This window comes from Sporobolomyces koalae (assembly GCF_050403365.1).
Source record: "Sporobolomyces koalae JCM15063 DNA, S_koalae_JCM15063T_v1_ctg3, whole genome shotgun sequence".
NCBI classification, from domain to species: domain Eukaryota; kingdom Fungi; phylum Basidiomycota; class Microbotryomycetes; order Sporidiobolales; family Sporidiobolaceae; genus Sporobolomyces; species Sporobolomyces koalae.
Genome location: NW_027481768.1, coordinates 27,945 through 44,028, shown reverse-complemented (window position 1 = coordinate 44,028; position 16,084 = coordinate 27,945). Strand labels below are relative to the sequence as shown.

The 16,084-nt window shown below is 55.8% G+C and overlaps 5 protein-coding genes across 5 annotated transcripts; 3 read left to right on the top strand and 2 right to left on the bottom strand.

The window, feature by feature from the left end:
- Positions 1 to 154: 154 nt before the first annotated feature.
- JCM15063_004938 (protoporphyrinogen/coproporphyrinogen oxidase) lies at positions 155 to 2,601 on the top strand (the record flags this gene model as incomplete). The annotated part of the gene is made up of 14 exons (XM_076676041.1): positions 155 to 179; positions 282 to 303; positions 371 to 404; positions 473 to 570; positions 646 to 669; positions 743 to 854; positions 921 to 1,050; positions 1,120 to 1,187; positions 1,252 to 1,343; positions 1,423 to 1,761; positions 1,828 to 2,128; positions 2,207 to 2,354; positions 2,422 to 2,486; positions 2,563 to 2,601. The coding sequence occupies 14 exons, from the start codon at positions 155 to 157 to the stop codon at positions 2,599 to 2,601; spliced, it is 1,497 nt and encodes a 498-aa protein (XP_076536579.1).
- A 551-nt stretch (positions 2,602 to 3,152) lies between these two features.
- Positions 3,153 to 5,629, top strand: JCM15063_004937 (uncharacterized protein; the record flags this gene model as incomplete). Its single annotated transcript, XM_076676040.1, has 7 exons — positions 3,153 to 3,835; positions 3,901 to 4,163; positions 4,232 to 4,959; positions 5,039 to 5,172; positions 5,243 to 5,381; positions 5,452 to 5,482; positions 5,553 to 5,629. The coding sequence occupies 7 exons, from the start codon at positions 3,153 to 3,155 to the stop codon at positions 5,627 to 5,629; spliced, it is 2,055 nt and encodes a 684-aa protein (XP_076536578.1).
- A 502-nt stretch (positions 5,630 to 6,131) lies between these two features.
- JCM15063_004936 (aldehyde dehydrogenase) lies at positions 6,132 to 8,269 on the bottom strand (the record flags this gene model as incomplete). The annotated part of the gene is made up of 9 exons (XM_076676039.1): positions 6,132 to 6,171; positions 6,253 to 6,344; positions 6,417 to 6,717; positions 6,802 to 7,057; positions 7,126 to 7,203; positions 7,280 to 7,474; positions 7,544 to 7,916; positions 7,985 to 8,135; positions 8,199 to 8,269. 9 exons carry the CDS (start codon positions 8,267 to 8,269, stop codon positions 6,132 to 6,134), a joined length of 1,557 nt encoding a protein of 518 aa, XP_076536577.1.
- A 260-nt stretch (positions 8,270 to 8,529) lies between these two features.
- Positions 8,530 to 13,217, bottom strand: JCM15063_004935 (flavin-containing monooxygenase; the record flags this gene model as incomplete). Its single annotated transcript, XM_076676038.1, has 23 exons — positions 8,530 to 8,855; positions 8,927 to 8,971; positions 9,054 to 9,156; positions 9,243 to 9,326; positions 9,406 to 9,497; positions 9,561 to 9,742; positions 9,819 to 9,891; positions 9,955 to 10,030; positions 10,100 to 10,321; positions 10,383 to 10,460; positions 10,533 to 10,814; positions 10,880 to 10,918; positions 10,982 to 11,003; positions 11,081 to 11,092; positions 11,161 to 11,266; positions 11,342 to 11,457; positions 11,970 to 12,348; positions 12,415 to 12,438; positions 12,512 to 12,588; positions 12,657 to 12,676; positions 12,755 to 12,915; positions 12,971 to 13,047; positions 13,150 to 13,217. The coding sequence occupies 23 exons, from the start codon at positions 13,215 to 13,217 to the stop codon at positions 8,530 to 8,532; spliced, it is 2,664 nt and encodes an 887-aa protein (XP_076536576.1).
- A 442-nt stretch (positions 13,218 to 13,659) lies between these two features.
- JCM15063_004934 (uncharacterized protein) lies at positions 13,660 to 16,055 on the top strand (the record flags this gene model as incomplete). Its single annotated transcript, XM_076676037.1, has 11 exons — positions 13,660 to 13,823; positions 13,891 to 13,933; positions 14,009 to 14,191; positions 14,260 to 14,707; positions 14,819 to 14,973; positions 15,030 to 15,056; positions 15,115 to 15,198; positions 15,262 to 15,290; positions 15,358 to 15,483; positions 15,546 to 15,747; positions 15,840 to 16,055. The coding sequence occupies 11 exons, from the start codon at positions 13,660 to 13,662 to the stop codon at positions 16,053 to 16,055; spliced, it is 1,677 nt and encodes a 558-aa protein (XP_076536575.1).
- Between the last annotated feature and the right edge of the window lie 29 nt (positions 16,056 to 16,084).

Genomic DNA, 16,084 nt, shown 5'->3' with positions numbered 1-16,084 from the left:
CCGGATCCGAAGGGAGGCCATAAGGGGCGCGGCCCTACGCCTCCGCAAAAGTTCCGAGAGTCGAGAGCGGCGCGAAATCCAGCTGGCACGCTTCGCTTCCCTCTCCCATCCCTCTCACACGCTCGTTCAATCGGAATTCAGGAAGATCGCGGAAATGGCCACCAAGTCTGTCGACGTCCGTGAGTCGATCCGCCGAAACGCGCCGCTCTCGCTGCGTGTTGCTTGAACCGTTTCCCGCCACGATCGCTAACCTCTGCTCGCGTCTCGGCCGTGCGATCCAGTCATTGTTGGTGCCGGTCCCACGTAAGTTGTCTCGTAAAGCTAAGTGATCACGATCGCAGTACTGAACGCGTTTTTACGCATGTCCCAGCGGACTCGGAGCCGCGAAACGCCTCAACCAACTTGTGCGGTTTCTGGCTTTCTTGTTCAATCGAGGCAGCGGACTGCAGCTGAAGCGCGTCGTCTGATACAGAAGCACACCAACTACCTCGTCGTCGACTCGTTCGCCGAAGCCGGTGGACTTGCCTCGACCGATGTTACTCCCGAAGGGTTCCTCTTCGATGTCGGAGGGTCCGTTCCACGCTCCTTCACGCTCGTCTTCAACAAGATCTATAGCTGACACGACGCTGTACACTTTCGCTCCAGCCACGTCATCTTCTCGCACTACCTGTACGCGTCCTACGCTGCCCTGTCGTTGGAAGCGGAAATGGACGCGTTCGCTCATTTCGCTCGCCTTGCACAGCTACTTCGACGACTGCATCAATGAGGCGCTCCCCAAGCCCGATGACTGGTACGAGCACGAGCGTGTTTCGTACGTTCGCTCGAAGAACGTCTGGGTTCCTTACCCGTACCAGGTAACACTGCTCGCAGCATCACTCGGATTTTGAGCCAAACTCAAGCTTCTTGCCTTGTCCACGTAGAACAACATCACGATGTTGCCTGTCGAGGAGCAAGTCAAGTGTATCGAGGGCATGATCGACGCTGCCGAGGTCCGCTCGAGGGCCGCTACCAAGCCCAAAACTTTCGACGAGTGGATCGTTCGCATGATGGGTACGCTCAAGCTTCGCTTCCATCTCGGCGAAAGACCCGAGATCTGACCCTTTCTCTGCCCTGAAATAGGTGAGGGACTCGCCGATCTCTTCATGCGTCCTTACAACTTCAAGGTTTGGGCTACCCCTACCACCGACGTGCGTTCCCTTCTCGCATGTTTGGATTGTCATTAGGGGTGCAACTAACGTGTTCAGCAAACAGATGCAATGCGAGTGGCTCGGTGAGCGTGTCGCCGCTCCCTCCCTCAAGCTTGTTGTCTCGAATGTCCTCAACAAGAAGACTGCCGGTAACTGGTATGCTTGCAAACCTTCCAATTTTCTAGGTCGACAGGGAGCTGATCCAACTTGCTCTGGCGGCCTCGGAATTTTTTAGGGGACCTAACGCTACTTTCCGATTCCCTGCCCGCGACGGAACTGGAGGAATCTGGAAGGCTGTCGCCAAGACTCTCCCGCAAGAGCGATTCCAATTCGGCACCACGGTCAAGCGCATCGAGGGATCCAAGAAGATTGCCCACCTTTCGGACGGCACCACCGTCTCTTACCGTTCGATGATCTCGACCATGCCCCTCGACCAGATCTGCGAGATCACCGACGAGGCTGAGAACCTCCGCGAGACCTCGAGGAAACTCGTCTACTCGTCGACTCACGTCATTGGTGTCGGAATCCGTGGTGTCCTTCCTCCCCGAATTGGCGACAAGTGCTGGCTCTACTTGTGAGCTCGGCTTGCTTGCGTGTTGCATTTTGACGCGCGCATACTGATACTGTTCTCGTCCGTCAGCCCCGAGGACGACTGCCCCTTCTACCGTGCGACCGTCTTCTCGAACTACTCTCCTTACAACTGCCCGCAAGCCGAAGTGTCGATCAAGACGATCCAGACTGCCGACCCTTCGCTCTCGTCGAAGGTCGACACGACGACCGCTCGTCCCGGTCCTTACTGGTCGCTCATGCTCGAAGTGTCGCAATCGTCGCAAAAGCCTGTCGACGAGGAGAACCTCCTCGCCGAGTCGATCCAAGGCATGATCAACACTGGTCTCCTCCAACCCGAGGACGAGATCGTGTCGACCTACCACCGCAAATTCGTGAGTCTTCTGAATCGCCCAGAGTCCTACTTGCGTCTCTGAGCCTGTCGCTGACGCCGTTTTTTGGCCCCTTGTCAGCACCACGGATACCCTACTCCTTCGCTCGTCCGCGATGGCCAGCTCAAAACGCTTTTGCCCGAACTCAAGGAGAAGTACGCAATCTGGTCGCGAGGACGATTCGGCTCGTACAAGTACGAGGTTGCGAACCAGGACCACAGTTTCATGAGTACGGAAGCTTTCGCCTCAATACTTGAAATGTCTTGCTGACGGATTGACCTTGGCGCGCTCTACAGTCGGTGTCGAGGCTGTCGACGGCGTGCTCTTTGGCGCGACCGAGAACACGCTCGAGCAACCTGACGTGCGTCCACTATTCTTACTTCTCAATACGTCCTTTCTTCTCTCGTGACTGACTCGGTGCTCTCGTCGATATGCAGTGGGTCAACGGCCGTCGCAACACCGAGCGACGCCTTTAAGCGCACGTGGTTGTCTGATTTCTTTCCTTCGCTCTGTCTTCCGTATCGTTCTTTACCCTTCTGTCAGGTTTTATTCATCATCGTCTTATCATGATTGATTCTCCCGAATCGAGCCATGTGCAGTCGCGCAATTCTAGACTTCCGTATCAATGGGCCCTTCTCAAAATTCGGCGCGCGTTTCGAGCGGGACTTGGGTGATTCCGCGTCGAAGCGTCGCATCTTCTGATCTGAGAGAGGCTACAGTAACGCGTCGCGCACGAGTGGATTCGAAAGTCTCTCGTCGAACCCAGCAGAAAACGCGGAGAAATGAATGGAGTTCCGTTAAAGCTGTAACGCAACCGCCAAGCTCGTAAGGGCGCATCGTCTCATCTCCTCACTCGTCCACCGTGGCGATTCCTCCGAGCAAGCTGGCTTCCTTCGGCTTGCACTCGTCCACGTCTGGCTCGAGTTCACCGTACCAGCCGGGCTCACCGTCGACGAGTTCGTCGACTTCGACCGGCTCCGACTCGTTCGAACTGAACAGCCGTCGTCGCCCGGTCGCAGGGCGCGCCATGACGAGCGACCCAGACTCGCTCCCGACCTACCTCGCCAATTCGTTCGAGCCCGACACGCCGCAACTGGGCAACTCGACGAGACACCCTCGACGCGCGACTGGCACGCGCGATGGGTTCCTCGCGCCGTGGAAGCGGCCAAAATTCGTCGCGAGCCTGCTCGGAGTCGCGCTCGTGACGCTGCTCGTCTTGCCCGACGCGAGTCGGACCGCCGCGCATTCAGCGCTCACGAACGCGGGCGTGCCCCTGCCCGACCAGCTCCCCGACCGCCTGCAGGGCTTCATCGAGTACCTCAATCGCGACGACGGTCGCAACGACCTGCGCTACGTGCCACCGCCGCCCGTCGAGGAGGAAGACTTTGGTCTGGCCGACGCCGACCTGCGCACCCCGCACGAGTTCCGCCCGAACGGCCAACTCGTTGTCGCGCCTCTCGCGACCTTCAAAGAAGCACCCGCACCGCATCCGATCCTCTCGTTAATCAAGCGCGCCGAGACAGAGTGGAACCGCAAGGTCAAGCGGCAGAGTAAGACGCTGAAAGAGGCCGTCGAGGAGTACCGCCGGCGGTACAAGAAGAACCCGCCGCGCGGGTTCGACCAGTGGTGGGCGTACGTCAAAGCGAACCGGGTCATCCTCGTCGACGAGTACGATCAGATCCAGCGCGATCTTGAACCTTTCTGGGCACTGTGCGTCGCATTCGTTCTGCTCTCTCCTGCTCCTTGTTCTCGCTGACCTGACCGCGAATTGCCAGGGAACCGGGAGATCTCGCTCACCGAGTGCGAGTGATGCAGGAACGTGCCGAGACCTTCACGATCAAGGTCAAAAACGGCAAGACGACGGAAGAGGGCGAGCAGGCGTTCCTCAAGCGCGCGAAAGATCTCGCCGATCTCGTCTCGCGCTTCAGTCAGCACGTGCCCGATGTCAATATGACATTCACTCGACACGATCAGCCTGCGTGCCAGCTCGACTGGTATCACAAAGAGCGCATGATTGAACTCGCGCAGATGGGAGATTGTACGTTTTCTTTTTCTGAAGTGCCCTCACTTGCTGGACGCTTCTGATACGTCCGCGCGCGCACACAGACTGGGGACCTTCCGACTTCCTCGCAAGCGGTGATCCGAACCTATCGAATTGGGCCATCGGATGCCCACCCGACTCTCCCCTGCGGCAGATTGAAGCCAAAGTTCTCGCTTCCTACGAGGAACAAGGCCTCGATGTCCCGTCACCGACCGAGCTCAAGCCGAAGCTGAAAGAAGCGTATGCGATTCCGGAAGCGAAAGATCGATCCTACATCTACGACTACTCGCCCGCGCTCGACATCTGCCAACACCCCGAAATCATGCCCATTCATGGATTCACTTCCGCTCCTGGAACCGACCCTGGACCCCTCGTGCCCTTGTTCACGTTCGCGAAAACCAACATTCATTCAGACATCCTCGTCACCCCGCTCGAACAGTACTCGGACTCGTACATCGGGTACGACCCAGACTGGGAGAAGAAGGACAACAACAAGCTCATGTGGCGTGGTTCGACAACCGGAATCGATTTCTACGTCGAGAACGACTGGAAGAACTCGCAGCGTGCGCGTTTGCATTTTGTCACGAACGAGAAGGAGGGCAATCGCCAGGTTCTGATCGCGGACGGCGAGGGAGCAATTTCCGAGAAGGAGTTCTCGGTCGACACCCTCAACCGTGCCTACATGGACGTGTCGTTCGCTGGAGGGCCGGTACAATGCGATGCGGAGACGTGCGAGATCATGAAGGAGATGATCGACTTCAGACCTACCATGGGTCTCAATGACGCGTACAAGGTTCGTTGCCTCTCGTGAAAGCTGTATGTACGAGCGCGCAGCTAATTGAGTCGACTCTTCGCTGTTCGCCCTCGCTTAGTACAAGTACGTCATGGATGTAGACGGGAACGGCTGGTCCGGTCGCTTCCACCGTCTCATGTCGATGAAGGCCTGCGTCCTCAAATCAACCCTGTTCCCCGAATGGTATGGAGATCGGATCCAACCCTGGGTCCAGTAAGCATGGTCGTTCTTGTGCAAGCGGGAATCTCCTTCAGGCGCACTGACAATAATCTGCTATCGACAGTTACGTGCCGGTCAAAGTCGACTACAGTGATTTGTACGACATCCTTACGTTCTTCAGAGGTACACCGGACGGCCTCGGTTCCCACGATGAGCTTGCCAAGAAAATTGGTCTCGCTGGCAAGCACTGGGCGAGAGATCACGTACGTCTCGTCTCTCTTTACAGCGCTTAGGCCCAGAGCTCAGCCCTTCACCCTTTGTAATATTGCGTAGTGGCGCAAGCAAGATATGGCTGCCTACATGTGTACGTTCCCCCTCTTTCCCTGTTTCGCTTACGGTGTCCATAGAGCTAAAGTTTTTGCCTCTCTCCACAGTCCGCCTCGTGCTGGAATGGGCTCGGCTCCTACACCGGAACGACGAAGATCCCCACAACCTCGACTTCGAGTTCTGAGGGACGCGGTGTTCAGACTCCTTCCCCTCTGTCTCCTCATTCATGCATTTACACGATCACACCGAAAAAAACAAAAACCTCCTACGGACAATCAGCCCTCATAACACTGTATCTGATGTACTGCTCCATCACTTTCGATTCCCCTCACCGTCCGTTCTAGCATGGCTCTCGGTTTATCTTTGGTTTATGAAGGTTCCAACGCCAAATCCCTCTGCCCCCCGTCCCCATATACCCCGACTTCAGACTTGTGCGGTCGCTTCTCTATCGATGCGATCTCTGCCGTCTATTCTGTTTTATCCCCTCATCCTTGGAAGCATTTTCTTGTCTCGTTCATTCCTAGAAATTTCTTCTTCTGAATCTCTCTCATTCTCTCACTTGCTCTCTGCACTTCTGCGGTATCTCGTCGTCTTGTCTGCAAGCGGCTTTTGGACTGATACGCAGTGTTTCGAGACAGATCTATTTCCCCAAGGTCGACCTCTTCTCCCTGAAAACCCTTGCCCACTCAGCCGTAGCGGACCTCTCGATCTTCTTCCCGGAACCAGCTGTCGCAGCGCGCAGAGAACGAACTGTCAGTATCGGAGCGGGAACCCTCCAGAAGGTTGGCTTTGGGAGGTATCGCTCACTCGTCCATGACCTTGCTCTCTTCCTCGGGCGCGTAGTTGACAATGACGGATTTCGTCTGCGTGTAGGAGTGGTACGCCTCGTGTCCATTCTCCTATATTTCCCAGGAATGTATCAGCAATGCTCTCGAGGGACGAGCAGAAGAATGTGAGAAGGAAGGACTCGCTCTGCCAACTCCAGAAGATTTGTACCCTCCCCAGGGGGACGAAGGATCGTTGCGATGGTGAGTGTTGACCCACACGAGGCCATGTTCGAGTTGTTTCGAGACTCGAATCGCTCGACTTCCGTCTCGAGTCCAGATCCCACTGCCGAGTCCGAACTCGGAATCGTTCGCGAGCGCGATCGCTTCGGATTCAGTCTCGAACGGAACGAGCACGAGCACTGGAGCGAACGCTTCTTCTCTCCAGATGCGTAGACTCGTCGCTGGGGCAGTGTCTCCGACGATGAGAGTCGGAGGATAGAAGTACCTGGATCAGACAAAAGGAGAGGCGATGTATCGGCATCTCAGTCGAACAGGACGAGAGTGGAGATTGCGTCCTGGTACAACTCACCCTTTGCTGAGGTCTGCGTCGTCGATTGCCGATTTGCCCTTGAGTCGTTCGCCACCACACAGGATTTTCCCTCCAGATAGTCGAGCATCTTCGACGAGTGTCTCGGCGATCCCGAGCTGTCTCGCCGAGATGAGGGGTCCCATCATGCTGTCCTTCGTGAATGGAGATCCAATTCGACGCGAGATAGACGCGCATTTCGCTTTGAGCGCTTCAACAAAGTCGGGCATGATGGACTTGTGGACAATTATCCGAGCACCTGAAGCGCAAGCAGAAGTGCGTTCAGAATCCAGCCTCGTGAGCCAGAGAGAACGAATGTCTGCTCACCCGCTACGCACGTCTGTCCGCTCGCGATGAATGACGCGAATGCCACGCCATTGACTGCCAGCTGTACATCTACGTCGTCTGATGATATAGAGTTGACCTCAGCTAGGTCCGAGTCTCTTCGTATATACATGAGCATGGACGGAGAGGGACGAACCAAAGACAATGATGGGGCATTTGCCTCCGAGTTCAGCGGTATACTTTTTCAGTCCTTGGCCAGCGACCGCTCCGATCGCTCGGCCGGCGACGTTGCCTCCAGTGAGATCAACCTTTCTCACGAGTGGATGCGAAACGAGCGCTTGTCCGGTTGTGAGACCGTATCCCGGTAGGACAGAGAGCACGCCATCCGGTACTAAGGGAACTCAGCGTCAGCATCAGTCCGCAACGATGGGCACGATCGAACAGAATCGAGAGGACTGACAGCCTGCGGATTGACAGATTTGGCCGAGCTCGAGCACGCTCAGCGGGGCGAGCTCGGAAGGTTTGAGTACGACCGAGTTGCCCGCGGCGAGCGCAGCAGCGAGTTTCTTGATCGAGATCAAAAGAGGGTGGTTGAACGACGAGATGAGGGCAACGACTCCGAGCGGTTCGCGCGAGACATAGTTGAGCAAGCTGCCTCGAACTGGTTGCGTCGAACCTTCCTCGGTCCTCGCGATCGCAGCAAAGTATTCAAACCATTCGCCAAGTCGACCGAGCTGGGTCGTCATTTCGCGGTACGGACGTCCAGTCTGGAGCGATTCAAGCACTGCGAGGTCCTTCACCCGCACGGTGAACTGACGTGCAATCTCGGAAAGCTACATCCATGGAATATCCTGTCAGGGGTTTGGTCGATTCTTGGCTCACGATAGTCGACTCGACGTACAACGGCCGCTCTGTCTGCGGGTGCTTTCCGACTCCACACTCCGCTCTCGAACGCTTGCTGCCCTTGCTCTATCGCATGCGCAACCTGCTCGGGCGATGCCGCACTGATCGTCGTGATGACTTCGCCCGTGGCAGGGTTCTCGATGGAAATCCTAGATCCAGGCAATCGCTAGTCAGTCAACGATAAGATCTCGGGAGTTTTACGAGCAACTTACTGCTCGCCTGCACCATCGACATCCTTGCCAGCCAGGAAGAGCGGATAGCGTTCTTTGATCGCGTACGACATGGGCACAGGTTCAAGTTGCAGAGAGTTTCTGAGCTGCTCCACTTGACTGGAAAGTCGCGGCCGGCGCGGATCGGCCGAGATTCTCTCGCTCTCTGATTTTCCGTCTTCGTTCTTCTCCCTTATCCGAGTGGTAATGAAACGTGTCAATTTTACAGCATAACAGGCCAAAATCGGTGAAAACATCGTCACAACATCCGAGAACGCAAACAGATAAAAACAGGTGTGAAAAAGCAAGGACCTCAATCGAACTCGACCACACCTCAAGCCGCAGTCTCAACAGTGTGCCCATTTACACGAGTGGTTCCGTTCACTCCGTTGACATGCTTGACTCCGTTGATAGCGTTGGTGCCGTTGATCGCCTTTTGCGCGACGGCCGGGACTGGAGGCACGTCGATGCCTTCGAGGTAGAACGCCGTATCGCCTTCGCCTCCCTCCTTCTCTTCGAGCGTCCATCCATCTCCGAGCCATCCGAATCGATTCTGTTGCGGCGACGACGACGTGAAGTCAAAGTCCTCCCAGCGCGGGTACTTGAGCGTCTTGATCGCGTGTAGGCACGATCCAGGCCACAGCGCAACAACGGGCCCCTCTGATAACGTCGAACAGAGCGCGATCAGTCGACTGGAGACGTTTTTGGTGATATAGCCGACATTTGCATACCTTCCAATCCCTTCTTGTACCACGATCGGCACTTCTCGCTGTAGACTGGTGAGTGGAAAGAGCACAGGGAGAAAGGAGTTAATACGAGCTACACTACTCAAGGAGAGATCTCAGACTTAGGACTGACCAGTCTTTTTAAAGTACGTCTCGATGTAAGTCATGAAGTCGTCGACAGCTTCTTGCTTCGCCGCCATGGTCTTGTAGTTCTCCCGCTGCATCTTGGCGATGCACTGTGAGCACGGAAGCGCAAGACAGCCTGCGTCAGTCACCTTGCATGTACGGCAGGACAAGAACGATGCGGGGTTTTGCGACGAACCTGCACGACATAGTCGACTTCTCGCTCAAACATGACGAGGAGCGAACCCGATCCGAGAGACGAGTTGGGACCGTTGATGACGAACTAGATCGTGAAGCGAAAGTCCCTCGTCAGAACCAGCGGAATTCGAGCAGACTTGGCACAAGTGCGATCGGTCACTCACGAAGTTGGGGTGGTCCGGGCCGATAGCCATCGACAGGTAGTGCTTCGGTACGTCTCCCCAGAGATCCTGTACGTTCGAACCATTGCGGCCGACTGTGAGGCAGTGGATCAGCGAAGCCCTGAAAGAGAGTCGGCAACGAAAAGAGAAGGCCTCACTGATGGGAATGCGAGGTCGGTAAGAGGTGTCGAAGCCAGTCGCAGTGACGATTGTGTCGTACTCTCGGTGGTTGCCGTCAGCCGTTTCGATACCAGTCTCTGTGATGCGCTTAATCGGGTTGGAGATAAAGTCGACGTTGTCCTCGACGAGCGCTTCGAGGTATCCCGGACCAGGAGTCAGGCTGGAGGTGGAGGACCCAAATCAGTGACTGAAAGAAGCAACCTGCGTTGCGAGAGCTGTTTCGAGAATGTGCTTACCGGCGACATGCGACCGGGAAAGTCGGAATCAGCTTCTCGGCAATGTGAGGTTTCTTCTCGAGCTTCTTGACCACTGTGATAATATCAAGAGTGGTTAGCGTGTGCTCCGTAAGGGATAAGAGACAGTCGAGCTCACTGAGCTCCCGGAACGCTTCGACTGCACCCAACTGCAGCTCACTGCCCTTCATCGTGACTCCATGCACCGAATTCAACTGAATAACTCCAAGCTGGTCAGTTCAATGTGTCGATTCTGCGAGACCCAAGTATGGACGGTAGCTTGCCTCTTTCTCCATCGACTTCCTGAATTTGTGATACTCTTCCGGGTTTTCGCTCCAGAACTTCTTCTCCTCCTCTGAGAAGACATGATTCGAACCGTTGGGCTGACGCGCGAGCAATTGACTCGAGGCAAAGGGGGCAGCGATCCAGGTAGAACCGCGCACATAGTTGTCGACTCGGGTCGCGTGAGGTTGGAGAGCCGGAACGATTTGGATCGATGAGGAACCCTGTATCGGACGAGCTCATCAGCGACATGTGTCTCGTAAACTGGACGGGGTTCAAGCTTACGGATCCAATGACGGCAACCGTCTTGCCCTTTTGCTCCTCGGCACCCTCGGTGTAAGCCGCAGAGTGCAATTTCTTGCCCTGCGATTGCAGACCTGGGATGTCAGCGAAGGGTCCTGCCGAAGGATGGCAATCTGTAGAAAGACGACGCACCTTGAAGTCGTGGATGCCAGGAATCGAAGGCCAGTCCCAGCGCGAGAGTCCACCCATACCCTGGAGGACAACATCGGCCGTCTCGACCTTTTCACCGATCTTGTCACCCGCCTCGTTCATCAAGTCAAACGACAGGCTCCATTGCGCGGTCTCCTCGTTCCATTCCGCGCGAGTCAGCTTGTGCAGGTACTTGATGAAGCGGTCGAGGCGGTATTTCGCGGCGACATCCTCGAGGTACTGGCGAATCTCAGGTCCCGGTGCGTAGAATTTAGTCCAATTGTACTAAATCCGGGAAAAAGCACGTCAGGAAGTGTCTCAAGGGGAAGATGGACGGGTGAGCCACTCACGTTGGGCGCGAAAGTAAGCGAGTAGCAGTGGGCCGGAATCTGTATATTGTGCAAACACAGTCAGACGAGAGCTTGGGTTTCCCGCATTTCGATGAAGCTTACATCGCAAGCGAGACCAGGGTAGCTGGAGAGACGAAGCAAAGAGAAGATGGGTCAGTCCTGGCGTCTCGGAGGATGCAAACCGACAAAATGTTGTCTAACCTGTTCTCAAACCTGTTAATTGTGTTCGCGCGAGTCAGTCGTTGGCCTTCCCGAGCAAACTACAGAGAGAATCGACATACCATGTACCGCCAACCTGGTGGTTCTTTTCGTAGATCTGGAGGTCGACATTCTTGAGTCGCTGGTCGATTCGAATACCGGCGATGATGCCCGAGAAACCGGCGCCGACTGTTCAAGAGATCTGGATCGATGAGCATTCATTGTGCGCGAACGGGCGGGCAGGAAGGACAGGAGAGTACGCACTCATGGCGATCTTGAGCCTGCGGTGAGCATTATCGATCGGGTAGTCTTCGAGTTTGAACTCGGAGGTGTTGATCCCTTTGGGGAGTCCCGTCGAAGGGTCCAAGTCGATGCTGATCCTGTTGCGTGATCAAGAAACACATCAACGCGGCGCTCCAAAGCGAGGCAAGAGACTCGTGTGCCATACATGATGTGCGGTTATTCGCGTGCTCGGAGTGGTTGAGGGGTTGCACGGTGGGAACAAAGGAGCAGAAGCAGCGAGGTTGACTCTCGGATTGGAAAAAAAAAGGAGGGGGAGACCCAGTTATCAGGTGGGGTCGAATTGCGGGCGGTGGGATGGACCCCGGAACGCGATCTTCCTTGGGGAGTCTGAAGTTCCTCTCGCAACATGGGCTTCCGGCCTCGGCGCTCTGCCCTCGATCTTTGAGCGGTCCGCTCTCAATCGTATTTCATTTGCAGGAAATACTGACTACCTTTTACGCATTAGCCACAGGAATAGTTGAGCTCGTTCTCGGATTCCGCTCACGTCCTTCCTCAGCTGGCATTGCCAACGGGATTCGTGCCCTTTCGATTTCACACTTGCTCAAGTGCTCGCTGCTTGCCCTTCCTCACTTGCCTCCGGCGCTCGTACTCGAGCTGAGCTTCTTCTTCCGACGATCCGATGTCGTCGTCGCTCGATGTCGACGACGCAGAATCGTCTTGTTTCTCGCGCAGTCTCGCTCGCGCATGCTTGTCCTGAACGAGGCGCTCGGGACCAGCCAAGTCGAACAGGACGACGTTCTTGCCGGAACCAGCATCGTTTTCAAAATCGTGCGTGATGTTGATCAATGGAACGTGTCGACCTTTGTCGTCCTCCTTTTTGAATCGAGTCCATGACTGCAAGCGAGCGGGCAGGTGTTTGCGCAGCGATTGCGCCGTCGAGATTTGCGTGTAGGGTTGAGAAGGCATTGGCGACGCTGCTGTAGTCGGGTTGGGCGCAGCATAGTTCCAGTGCGCATCAAAATAAAACACTAGCAAAGGAGCATTGATGTCAGCGTCTGTGCGCTCGGTTACCGGGAAAGATTCTCAAGCCGGACCGACGAGCAGGACAAGAAACGTTACTGCAAGATTGATGACACAATCAGAGGTCAGTCCATGCTGTCGATGTACCTGGCTGGATCAGGCTGAACTCACAGATGGCATAGACGATCAGAAAGGCACCGAACGCGATCGACAGTACCCGTCGCTGACAAGCTTTCGAGTCGCCATCGCTGTTTCAGTGGCCCGATTTGCGTTAGCTTAAGCTGTGATAAAGCTCGTATGCCAACTATCCGCTTACCAGAGTCCATCGAACCCTCGCTACATAGGGACTCAACTTGAGATCAGCTCAGACCCCGGACACGAGTACAAGCAGAGAGCAGGGGCATTCGTGCGCACCCTGTCGATCATGAACGCAAACCAGCAGCAATTGGCGATTGTCGCGGCAACACCGAGCGCACAGAACAACGCGAATGACAACGCCTTTGACTTGAGTCGGAGCGAGTGAACCATGAACAAGCACTTGATGGCGAACAGCGAGTTGAGGATCATCGCGGCAACTGCAGTATCACTATCAGCTCTCTGAACGATTCGTGTGCGCGGAAGATGACTCACTCTTGAAAACTGTGGTCGTCAGATCGGGATTGGGCCATTTGCGTGAAACGTTCCACGCAAAGAAGAAAGCGGCAAATCTGATAGATCCGGCACAGGAGCAAAGTAGGTCAGCCAAGGACTTCACGAGTACGAAGAGCAAGGCACAAGCGATCCCGACGATGCAAGGGAAAAGGACGCACCCCGCCAACGGCGACAGGACCAGGACACTTGACCAGGTGACGATCCGACCTCGGAGCAGGAGAGGCATGCTGGTAGTGAGATATCGGTACTACTGACTGAGAAGGGTCAGGGTATGTCAGGAGACAAGAGCGAGAAACTGTGTGAGGCTCGAGCATGGCGCCGGATGGTCCGCGGACCTTCACGGAGGTCCATAGACTGTTCTTCCGTCTCTCTAGTCTGTGCGAGCCGTACATCTCGCCGGACTCCGGCTCGTATGTGCAACAAGCGCCCGATTGAAAACGTAGTAGGAAGAGGCGCGGCACGAGCGCCGCTCGCTGTAGAACCTCCTAAGTCGCCTTGCTTAGTTCACACGCGCATCGATATTGAGTCGAGGCAGTACTGCGGATACTTCAGAGCTCGCGCCGTAAAGCCTGTCACCAAGTGCCGAGAGTTGGCTGGACGCACTGCTGATCGAGGAGGTCTCAGTTGCGCAGGCGGACTCGTGTCATTCATCAGTTTCACCCAACACGATGTTGTCAATCCTCGCACTGTCAGCGGGGCTGGCGGTAGCTGCTGCGAGCAGTCCCACCGAACCCTGGGTTCCGCCCGCGCACCTGCACTACTCGAAATCGGCGTCGTTTCGAGGTCTCGCGGGAGACGGAACGGTTGCCGGTTACGACACCTCGGGACATGCGTACGGCCATTCGCTCAGAGTGCCGACGCATCTGCACACTGACACGCTCCTTGGTCCTCCCTGACAGGACCGTCCTGCCCGGCGTGCATGACTTTGTTCGACTAGTGCCGGTGAGTGTCCGAGTGGCCCCCCTCCTCTACCCCTCTCCTTGCTCACGTGCTATAGCTGACGACATTGCTGATCAGCCATCGCCTTTGGCCCATGGTGCAGTATTCTCAGAGAACCCGATCAAGTCGAAGGAGTGGGTGGCAGAGATCGCGTTCCGACTCCATGGCCCGCCAACCGCAGGCGTGACAGAGATGGACCAGGACGGCACCGTCAAGAAGCTCCACAAAGGTGGAAGAGGTCTCGCGTTCTGGTACACCAAGGTGAGTCTCGCACCTCGGTCGCACGCTCGACGAGCTCGATCCAACTCATGTGCCCCAACCTCTCACAGGAGGGCCTCCCCGGACCGATCACTCTCTCGTCCAACCCGAAAGTGAAACCAAACCCACCTCCTCCGGCCGGCGTCGATGCGAGGTCGGATCCGCTCGTGTCCTTGTTCGGATCTCGGATCGCGTTCGATGGACTGGGAGTCGTGTTCGACACATCGCCCAACGCCCCCCTCTGGAAACACAGCGACCCTCGCCTGACAGAACAGGATCAACCTTGGGGAGTTGGCGCGTCAGGCGTCGTCAGTGGAATCATGGATGATGGAACAGGTGGATGGCTCGACAAGAACGATCGAGTGATGGCCAAAGGCGACGAGGCAGGCTACCTCGAACGCGCGATCGGCGAGTGCGAAGCTGCATTTAGGAATGCTCAGGGTCTCCTGTGGGCGAGGATCTCGCACGTTGCGAACACCATACGAGTAAGTTACCCGAATCTTCTTCGAGCTCTGTTCGGTGAATTTGCTGATCCCGCTCTGCCGTGGCCAGGTTGATCTCGGCAAGCTCTTCTCCGACAACGGCATTCTGCCAAAAGACAATGACTGATATGTCCTCTTGATTCTGCAGATCTCTCGCCCCATACAACGCTGGCCAAAGCGGGTCGAGACTACGCGCACAACTGTTTCACCCTCGACGGCGTCAACCTCACTCCCGGATCCTTTATTGGTATCTCGGGTCTCGCTAGTGGTAACACCGAGCCCGATACGATCGACATCTACGCAGTATGTACAACACCTTCACGACTCGTTGACGCTCCGCTGATTATAAAGTTTCGCAGATGGACGTGTTTGAGGTTCTCGAAGCTGTGAGCCGCCTTGATCCATTCATCCTGACCTAGTCCGTCTCTAACTCGTGGTCAACAGGGAGACCCCGGGTATGACGCCGGCCTCGAAGAGCCCATCGAAGAAGTTTCAGAGGAACCTCTCGAAGGAACCACGGGTGACGCTGTGAGCTTCTTCAAGCACTCCATCCGTCTCATTCACCTATTAATGCGCGTGTCTTTCCCGCAGATTCCTACGCTGACCCACGAGATCTTTCTGTACGGCTCCTCGTTTTCGCTTCTTGCCAGCGGGCTCGACCTGACAAACAAGTTACCTTGCTTGCAGATCGCAAGCCAAGATGGTAGAAGCCATCGATGCGCTCTCTCGCAAGATCGAGTCGCTGTCACACACGGTCAGTGCGATCGCTCGAGGCAGTTCACCTGAAGGCGGAAAGGGCGGATCTGCCGACATGTACGTTCTTCCCATCCTGTCTCGCATTATCATGTCAGTGTGACTGATTCGAGATCTGGCAGTCCCAGTTCTCGTGTCGACGCGATGGAGCGACACTTGCAAGATCTCGTCTCGAGCGTGAATGGGATCAAGGGGGCTGGTACTGGAGGAGCATCAGCAGCATCGAACGAACAACACTCGGAATCTCTCACTCACCTGGTGCAGCTTCAAGATCGTCTCTTGGTCGAATTACAGTCGTTCGGTCACAAGCTCGACAACTCAAACGTAAGTTACCCGTTCGAGATATTCTCTTTCTTCTTCCTCTCGGTCTTTGTGTGCTAACTAGACGATTGTCAATGTCTTGATATGTATTGTAGAGTGCATCGTCGGCATCGCTTTCGACTCTCACGTCTCGAACCTCGGAACTCTTGACCCTGCTGAAACAGACTTCGGGCGACCTCGAGAAGGCGACTGCGATCCCATGGATGAAATGGGTCTATGCGGCTTTCGGTCTCGTGTTGGGAGCGGGGCTCATGCGATGGAGGGAGAAACAACGTCGCGACGATGTATGGGGTACAAGAAAGATGCTCTAGACGAAAACCCTTTATGGTCTTCGAGGGGC